Source organism: Cetorhinus maximus, chromosome 26, assembly GCF_964194155.1.
Source record: "Cetorhinus maximus chromosome 26, sCetMax3.hap1.1, whole genome shotgun sequence".
Lineage (NCBI taxonomy): Eukaryota > Metazoa > Chordata > Chondrichthyes > Lamniformes > Cetorhinidae > Cetorhinus > Cetorhinus maximus.
In genome coordinates this window covers 6,317,302-6,327,531 of record NC_135904.1, presented here as the reverse complement: position 1 = coordinate 6,327,531, position 10,230 = coordinate 6,317,302, and the positions used below count along the sequence as shown (strand labels likewise).

The 10,230-nt window shown below is 42.1% G+C and overlaps 1 protein-coding gene across 1 annotated transcript in view; it reads left to right on the top strand.

Annotated features, from left to right (window-relative positions):
* The first annotated feature begins 1,015 nt into the window (after positions 1-1,015).
* slco3a1a (solute carrier organic anion transporter family member 3A1a) overlaps positions 1,016-10,230 on the top strand; it is a 193,554-nt gene continuing 184,339 nt past the window's right edge. The window contains exon 1 of the mRNA XM_078530022.1: positions 1,016-1,750. Coding sequence (XP_078386148.1) covers positions 1,610-1,750 — 141 coding nt within the window. The 5' untranslated portion in view covers positions 1,016-1,609. The remainder of the gene's footprint in view (positions 1,751-10,230) is intronic.

Genomic DNA, 10,230 nt, shown 5'->3' with positions numbered 1-10,230 from the left:
ACCAATCTATTTATACTGTGTTCAGTATGCATAAATGCAGTCGCACGGTGCTAGATAATTTGCTGCCTTTTTAGAAAGGTGCACTTTTTTTTTAAAGTAATGCGTCAATATCATTCCTCGAAATTACACACTTTTCATCTCCCCGGAATAAATGCAAAAAGTATCAATAGTTTAAAAAAAAGATTTCTTGAAATGCATTTCAACCAGTATGCTTGTGATATTTAACCAACTTATTGGAGCAAGAGACCAATCAAACTGCACAAAATGTAGATGGGGATAGGAAATGTAATCTTCATGAAGGTCAGTTCAGTAAAGAATAACAGCTTTTTAAAAAATCCTTTCCCAATGATTTGCTAAAGATGATTTTGGGGGGGTGGGGTTTATTTTTGCACATGGGGTGTTTACGCACTGCAGAGAGGAGTTGCTGTGAGCTGGTGCTGCAAGGAATTTTGTTGGATTGCAGACTGAGTCTTGAATTCGAGATCCAGTCAAAACCATCGGTAGTAAAAACAAATGCAGCGATAAAGGCCACAATCATTCAGCATTCTGCACACCCTGGGTGCAATCCCAAAAGCTCCGGGTACTTCATATTTCCAAATATATCCTAGGAGGATGACTTTTAGGACCGTTAACTTTATCAGTGTACAATTGAGAGGATGAAAGAAGTTTAAATTTTTGAATGAAATTATTGATTAATTGATAAAATAACATTTTAGACAAAAATCTCCAGTTCATTCTATTTAACTATTACATCAGAAAACACAACGCAAACCATAATATATACATCATTAAATTTGAGCGAACGCCTTTACTATTATTTTCCTATACACCAGATGCAGGTTTTTAATGTTGCTATATTTTAGGATTGGGCATTAATTATCTACTTCAAATGGCAAACCAAAATCAGACCATGGGCTAGTGGAATATGACAAGGCATGTTGTTGTTTTAAAGCCTTCAGCTTTAACCAGTCCTGCTGCCCATGTCTCTCTGTTAGGGAGGAGAGTACAGATAACAGGCAGAGGCAAAATCTGTCCTCTTCATAGGGGAATTCATCACAAAAGAACCTCCTCCCGTCGCACAGAATAATCGGCAGGCTGTGTTACAGGTGAATGTTATATCAGTTAGCTGCACGATTGTTTTCTCTCTCTCTCTGGATTGGAAAGCGGCTGAGTGACATTCAAGCGAAGGATTAAGGAGCAGTGATGGAGATTTGCAGCCTTGCTCGGCACTGACGGGCTCTTATTTCCCAGCTGGGGGTGGCAATGCATTCAAGAGTCAGCCGCCCAGTCTGCCGCTCGGGGTTGAAGATGCCCGTTCCCTCCCCATAGATGCGAGGGCCTCTTCCTCAGGGAGAGAAAGGAAGAGACTGCCCAGTGAGCTACTCACCCAGCAGAGGAGGTGGGAGGTCCTGTCTGAGGCGACAATGGGAGCTGGAAGGACAATATAGAGATGAGGAGGAGAGTGTTGGAGCGGTGTTGCTGAAGGGAAGGAGGGTTAAATAGAGGCAGGATCCCGGCTGACTTCTCCCACTCCCTTGTGTGTGTATGTGTGTGTGCTTCTGTGTCGCTGTCTGGCTGAGGGGGAGGCACTGAAGATAAGGCAAAAAGGATGCAGAGTGGACAACCGCGGAGCAGCGGCGCCAACAACGTCCAAAAAGACGAGAAGAAATCCTGCTTTTCCAACATCAAGATCTTCCTGATATCAGAGTGCGCACTGATGCTGGCACAGGGAACCGTGGGGGCTTACCTGGTAAGGCGAATTTAGTACCTGGAGACCAAGTATTCCCAGATAAACCCGGATAATATCAAGCCCCTCAATTGCATTTTTAAAAAAAACAGAAGTTAACCATGTCTGGGACTTTGAGACCTTATACACGACTCTGTGCCACAATAATTGAGAGCATCTAAAATGAGATGGTGGACATATTGCACATGGTAATTTCATAGAAAATATGGTTTGTAAATTTATTCAGTAGCCTGTGAATTTGTATTAATCCGGTGAGATTACCATAGATGTTCAGGTAGAAATGAAATCACAAATTAATAAGTTTTTTTACAATATAATTATGTAGACAGAGATTGGCCTCTATGATAATTGGATATATTAATCTGTGTAGTCTACAGTTAAATGCTATCATTAGCCCGTGTATTGCAGTTCAGTGATTGATAAGATGTGAAGCTGCTGATTGTATTATCTGTCAGCAACATACATTTACACAGCAACTTTAACATCCACCCCAAACTTAAAATTCATAAGACTACATGGAAATTTGATTACAAAGATTAGTCTTATTTTATTCCTAGTATCTAGCTGTAGTGCAAGGAGAGGCAGAACTGATTTACTTCACCTAGTTTTGTTAATGTAATTCTGTCAGATTTTCACTCTTATGTATGTGTGTGTGCGTGTGTATATATAATATATATTTTATAGGTGCTGCATTCACGCAGATGTGCACATATGGAATACATGTATGATTACATACATGCAGAAACACTAGCGTTTTGGAACAAAGAATTAGGATAACCGTTAGCTAAAACATGATAGATTGCTGTTTCTATGGAAACATACTGTGGTTGCTGAGGACTCTTACATAACTGTTATCAATCAGTTACTAAGTAGGGTCTCAGGATTATGTCTCATCAGCTTGCTCTCTGTTTACCTTGCCTCAGTTCACAATAAATTGAGAGGAGATCCAAATAACCAGATTACGTCAGGGTCATTCACTAACTTTATGTTCAGGGTCGCTATAGGTCTGTTTGCCTATCTCTCTCCATTTGTGTCTTTCTCTCTTTCTCCATCTGTTTCTGCCTTTCTGCTCTTCTCTTCCTGCTTCTCTCTGTCTTTCTGTGTGCACCTTCGCATCTTCTTTTATGGCTCTTCCGTTCTGTCTCTTGCTGGCCCCATCTCTTTCCGTGAAAGCTGTTCCATTCACATGAGGTGGATTCACATTTATCTGTTTAAAATTCGACTCCTTGATCCTGACAGCAGAATTAGAGGCCAGGGTTTTGTTTTTTGCATCTCCAGTTCCGCTGCAAGACTAAAGGTGCTGTATTTAGTAATGTTCTGGCCTTATGCTGGTCTCCTACACAGTCTCAAATAATCAGGGGCCTGTGTAAAAATACCTAAGAAGGAAGATGTCACGAGTGAGGGGGAGGTAGTTAGCAAGTGGCTTTGCGGTTATATTTTGCTTGATGCTTCTTGACGTGCACCCTGTAGGTGTTTAATGGTGGTTTACTTGTTCTTTATCGAGAATGATAATTTCATATGAATCTGAGCTTTGGTTTTCTGTGCATATTTCTGTGCACAAGGATCACTTTGTACAGCCTCCATACACAAATACTGCAGGGCTTGTCATTAACAGATGAGATTCTTTACATAATGGATCCTGTCATTAGGTAAAGTGATTTCTAAGTGTAGGAGCCTAGACCTGATCCAGAGGAAAACGTATGATGCTGTCGTGCTCGATATGAACTGTAGGATCTTCTGATGAACCTGATTTTCGTGCTTCTCTTACTCACTGACAGTCCTGCCTGATGTGGCACTAACCTGTGCAGACCATAAAGGTCCCGTGTGCATTCCTTAATCTCAGTGGGAATGGTGTTAGAGGCACTGCCCAAGGCAGCTAGAGATGAAAGATGGGTGTCAACTCACTGCACCATCCAGTTCCTATTGTACCCATAGTGCCTAAGTTAGAATTATAATCATAGAATCATATAGCACACAAGGAGGCCATACAGCTTGTCATGACTATACCAGCTTTCTGAAAGAGCTACCAATTAATTCCACACCCCAGAGCCCTGCAAATCTTTCCTTTTTAAGTGAAGAATAAAGTCTTTTTGAAGGTTTAGTGCTTTCCGGATCATAAAAACTGACTGAGTTAAAAAAAAATTATTCCCATCTCACCACAATGTGTGACTTTACATGCATTCACTTTAACATACTGGAATGCAAGGGTTGGGATATGCTGTTTTCGAACATGCACTCCTAGTACATCTCAGGCATTCCAAGGTGGAAAATCTTAGCTAAAATTTCAATATTTTGGGTTTAACCTTTCATCACCATCAGTTCTGATGAAAGATTAGACTTGAAATACGAAGTGGTCTTTCAGATGTTATATTGCAGTATTTGCAATGTTTCTTCCTGTCTGTAGGTTTGTGATCTTCTGCATGAATCATGGAATGGTTAAAGCACAGAAAGAGGCCATTCATCCCATCAAGCCTGTGCTGGCTCTCTCTTTAGCTAGTCCGACTCACGAACCCTTTCCCTGCAAACTTTTTCCCTTCAAATGCTTATCTGATTCTCATTTGAAAGCCACAACTGAATTTGCCACCTTTTCAGGCAGTTCCAGACCACAACCATTTGCTGCATAAAACAGTTTCTCCCCATATTGCCTTTGATCCTTTTGCCAATCATCAACATTAGGCACATAGTGATCAGATGCAGCTAAGGGCAATTTAATAAGGACAGACGCTGCCCAGATATGGCCTGGCAGTTACTGTGAGCATAGAGAGACTTATCTCAAGGGATCCAGAATTGAAAAGTGAGGAGGTGACACTTCAGTTGTACAAAGCCTTTAGCCAGACTCTACCTGGAGTACTGCATGTAGTTTTGGGCAAAATACCTCAGGAAAGGTATATTGGCTTTGAAAGGGGGTCCAGTGCAGATTCACCAGAATAATAGCAGGGTTCAAAGTGTTAAGTTGCAAAGACAGGTTGCTCAAACGACTTGTACTCCCTTGCGTTTACGAAGTTAAATGGTGATCTAATCAAGGTGTTTATAACGATTCAAAGATTCGATAATTTAGATGCGGAGAAGTTATTTCTTTTTGTAGGGGAATTCAGAACAAGGACACAATATTAAAAATAGGGAGACCTATTAGATGTGAATTCCAGAAGCATGCGTTCACACACACTGTGGTGGAAATCTAGAACACACTCTCTAAGAGAATATGGATACTTGGCTGTTTGAAAAGTTGAAGATTGAGATCAATAGATTTTTGTAACCTTAGGATATCAAAGGATATGGAGTAAAGGTGGGTAAATGGAATTGAGAGATAGACCACCCGTGAACCAATTGAATGGCAGAACTGTATTGAGGGGCTGAATGGCCTTCTCCTTTTCCTACATCCCAGACATTATTCTGGCTACCAACAAATCACAGATTTGCCATATTGTAATAATTGCTCAGGGAATCCTGGTTATCAAATGATGGCTATTATTACCTTTAAAGTTTGAACATAGGAACAAGGAGCAGGAGAAGGCCATTCAGCCCCTCGAGCCTGCTACACCATTCAATAAGATCATGGATGGTCTGATAGTAACCTGAAATCTGCATCCCACCTACCGTCGATAACCTATCACCCCCTTTGCTTATCAAGAATCTATCCACCTCTGCCTTAAAAATATTCAAAGACTCTGCTTCCACTGCCTTTTCAGGAAGAGAGCTCCAAAGACTCACGACCCTCTGAGTGAAAAAATTTCGCCCCATCTCCGTTTTAAATGGGCAACCCCTTATTTTTAAATAGTGACCCCTTGTTCTAGATTTTTCCACCAGAGGAAACATCCTCTCCACTTCCACCCTGTCAAAGCCCCTCAGGATCTTCAATGTTTCAATCAAGTCACCTCTTATTCTTCTAAATTCCAGCGGATACAAGCCTAGTCTGTCCAGCCTTTCCTCATAAGACAACCAACCCATTTCAGGTATTGGTCTGGTAAACCTTCTCTGAACTGCCTCCAACGCATTTACAATGAAAAGAAACAGAAGTCCACGTGGTAATACTGCATAGAAGGGAGCTTCATAGAATTGTTACAGTGCAGAAGGAGGCCATTCAGCCCATCATGCCTGCAATAGCTGACAGGATAGATTTCTCACTCTGCTCTCATTCTCAACTTGAGGAATGCAGTCCCTAAAGCAGCTGCGCAGCCTTTTCCCCAAATTTCCCACATCAACCACTATGGCTCAAAGGAGTTCACCAATTCATTTCATACCGGGGCCCTCAAGTAACTAAATTCACCATACAAATCAGACAATCCCAGGCTCCAAAGGTGAAGACAATCCTTACCTGTCAAAATAATCTGAACCTTTTAAGCTTTGACCATCCCATTTATCATGGAACACTTACTTACACTTTCAGAGAGAAGAGAAGCAGTTTCACTGCCAATATTCCATGTGGACTTTCCCAATGAATGGACAATGTTGAGTTGCAAAACTGCCTCAGCTCTCGTGTTCTTGACAAGTGAACAGTGAAGCTCTGTGGTGCTTTAGTCATGACCTATGTTGGGCTGGCAGCCTGTCCACAGTCTCCAATGTTCTAGAGGGTGCACTTTGGCGGAGTAGGCTCTCCTCATCATGTCTAACGATCTGCAAGGCTTTGGGAGGAACAACAGATGGTTTTCAATTCAGAATTATGATACTCCATCACTGGGTGCCTTTTAGTTTTGTAAAATCCTAAGTACTGGCTCAGAACTGGTTAAAGTTTCATTGAGGGTTTACTTATGTATCGTTTACGTAAATCATCCAAATATCTGTGGCAATTCGCAACTCGTAGTGTATGTCTCCCACACCACACGTTGCTGGACAATTTGCACATTAATACAGGGATGCATGATTAAACTAGCCATTGTTTTAGCAGCAAATTCTGGCCCAATTAAAACAATGTGGTCACATGAAACGTGGAAATGGAGAGAAAATCAGCCCCAATCCATTCAGTCAGGGAGAACTTCAAAGCCTTCTGAGAAATTTTGCCAAAACTGTTTGTTTCCTTGCAAACAACATGATGTAAACCAAAGTCAGAATGGATTAAATGGACTAGAATTTGCAGAAAATTTTCAAGCATGGCATTTGCCATTACTGTTGATGGAAATTAGGATGCTAAAATCTCCTTATTTTCTCATTTCCCTCACCAAAATAGTTGAGCCTATAGTGGTCATGGCTCTGCCTTCATTGAAATCAATAGCGAGATCGAGCTTGCTAAATTAACATCAATGAGATTGCAGCCACCTCATAGATTGTTGCAGAGTGGTACTGGTGGGCTGAGTATACAGGAATCATAATAGGAAGGCATTTAAAAGAGACAACGTCGGTCCTGGGCATAATTCATCAGAGAATAGCTATGTCCTGGCTATAGTTTCCTCATCCAATTGATTAAAGCAGAGCTCACATTTTTGAAGGTTTAATGCATTGCAAATGTTATTCATAATTATTTCTCACGCTGCTAATTTCTGCAATCAAAAATAAAACGTAGGGCAATCTCTGAAACACTGGGACATCACCGATTGGGATGATTGTTTGCTGCATTACTTCCGATGCCAATCACAGGTGAAGTACTCTTCAAATCCACAGCTCCCAGCCAGAGCCTCATGATACGGTGAGAGAGGAACTGTTTGTTCTTCTACCAATATTTATTCACTATTTACCCCTGTTTGTATCTTTTAGTAATTGGCTGGCGGATATAAATAAATGTTAACACGAGACTGCAGTTTAATAGAATTAGGCGCTGATTTGTTTTTGTAAATTCCTTAACAATTTAGTAATGATTTGGTCCCAGCTACAATCAGCAGAGATAAAATACAACTTTTCAAATGATTCAACCACTCAATTTTGAAAACAGACAATATGCTGGGATTTGTGATTATTTAAAGTCATCGCTTTAAATATAATTGACAGTACATTCCCACTGGCCACTTCATTTTACAATCTGAAAATTTGTAATTCCTGCAGAAATCAACATTTGAAATTAAATTAAAGATTGTTGTCTGCGCCAGTCCTGATCTACGGCTATTGTTGTCTTGTTATAATGATGTAAAGGCACCAATCACTCATAAGGGATTGGGTAAACACGTCACAGGCCAGAATTTTACGCTCCTCCAACGGCAGGCTTTTAGGTGTTGGGGGGGTGTGTGGTGGGTAGTGTGAAACTGAAGGGACAGGATTCCCTCTGGGTTCCCGCCCGCCCCGACCATTCAGTGATTTTATGCTCAGGCAGGCAAGGCCTCGGATGGGAGACCAGCCCTTGCCCCAATTGAGGTCCTTAAGTGGCCAATAATTGGCCACTTAAGGGCCGTTTCCCGCCTAACCTCAATTTTTAGGCTGGCCGGAGGATTGAAGTTGTGTGGGGGAAGCCCAAAAATCAATGGCGTTAGATCCTGGGTGAGAAGGTGGGGGGCGTGGCAGAGGGTTGCATCCATCAGAAGCCCTCTTCTGAAGTCGGGTGGCCCCCGCTTAAGGTTCAGTGCCCTCCGGACCTCCCTCCCCACCAGCCTCTCCCCCAAGTCCCGATTGCCCCCCCCCCACCCCGCAGTCCCTCCTTATGCCTTCCCTACCCTCCCCATCCTGGGACCCTTTAAACTTACCTGGGCCTCTGGCGTCTGGACTTAGTCTCAGGCGTCCACCTGCATTTCCTCACCAGTGCACTGCAGCTGTTGTCACTGCAGGGTCTGGAGAGCTGCCGATCATTCAGATCGGCCTGCAGACCTCTAAGGCAAGACCCTGCCAACCGAAAAATTCAGGCCATGGTTTCATTTATTAAGACAAGGCACATAAGAACAGATATACATTGATAAAAAGCTTGAAGACATCAGCAGCAGGGCTGTATGCATTGTGTTCTGTTCACAGGCCAAAGTGAAACTGAGGTTGGATCACATGACACACTTCCATTCTAGTGATGGCATGCTGCAATCCCTTAAAGGCATATTGCAACATCCCCCTTTCTTTTTAAAGATAATTCCCCCCCCCCCACCTCTCCAAAGAAGTATAACTATTTACAATACATGTTCATGTTTAGTTACCAATGCATAAGTGCATAGAACTGATGTATCTATAAGTCTTTAAAGCTGTTGCTGGTACACCCAGATCTTGTAATGGTAACCTAGTCTGGAGGCTTCTTTAATGGCTCAAAGATGATCTGTGGGATTGTCATTCTTGGATGTTGTTCCTGGTTGCATTTGAGATCTTGTCCTCGATGCAACGGGATTGCATGGTGGTTGAGGATCTGGAATGGATCTGATTTGTCCCTGGTTACGCCTCACCATTGTGCCTTTGCGTGTAATGACTTCATAGGACCTTGGTTATAAGCAATTCCTTGTCACCTCAGCTGGTTGCCACAAACATTCTGTGGGATCCTGGATGCCAACTTGCTGTCCCAATTGTAAACTTGACAACCCTGTACCCCTATTTTTATCATGCATATTGGTCATCTCCTCTTGCAGTTTTAAAATCGCTCTCTAGATTCTGAGAGAGTAGATGGATAAGAGTAGGTAAATTTGTACGCTCTGGTCCGCCGAACAAGAGCTCTGCTGGTGATGGTTTAGTTGCAATTAAAGATGTCGCTCTCATATGTAGCCTTGCAAAGCATAGATCTTGCTTGGCCTGTCTACATTTGAGAATTAAGGATTTCACCATGTGAATCATTCGTTCACCTAGGCCAATAGATCCAGGACAATTGAAAGAAGAAGTAGTGTGATCGATATTCCATTCCTCACACATATCCTGAAATGGCTTGCCAATAAATTGCGGAATGTTGTCCATAATGATCTCTCTAGGCACACCAAATAAACTGAAAATAGCACTTAGAGTGTGCACGACAGATGTGCTTGACGTAAAGTGCAGTTGTCGAATAATTAGGTACTTAGTAAAGTAGTCGACGATGAAGTCAGTGCCATGGACATGAAAGAGGTCAGATACAATTTTGGACCAAGGATGGGTAGGAATGTGGAACCAGTGGTGCTGTCTAGGCAAATGCTCTTGACATGCTTCTCACTTTTTGTCAACAACTTCAATGTCATTGTTCGTACCTGGTCAATAGACGGTCTCTACTGCAAGTCCTGTCGTCTGATCTATGCCAATGTGTGAGTGGTGAAGTTGTTGAAGAATATCAGGTTTGCAAAGATTGCGGTTTGGATGACCTGCCTGCCTTTAAAAATGGCTCCCCAGGAGATACTTAGCTAAAATAGTTTTATGTGTTCTTGGACATGCTGAATTGAAACAGGCCATCTTTCAATGATGTTTTTTCACAGTTTCGACAGTGTGGAACATTTTGCTGTTTCTTCTTGTAGCTGCTGGCATTTGCAATTTGCAAAGTGTACCAGATCAGTTGATGGACTTGCATTCTCTTGCAAGTGTATAGTTGCAGGTCCCTTGAAACTGCCAAATTTGTTAAAACATTTTGGATATTTTGATGCCAGGTCGTGAACTGAGGTGATAGGAATAGTTTCTGAGGTTGATCTGCCTTA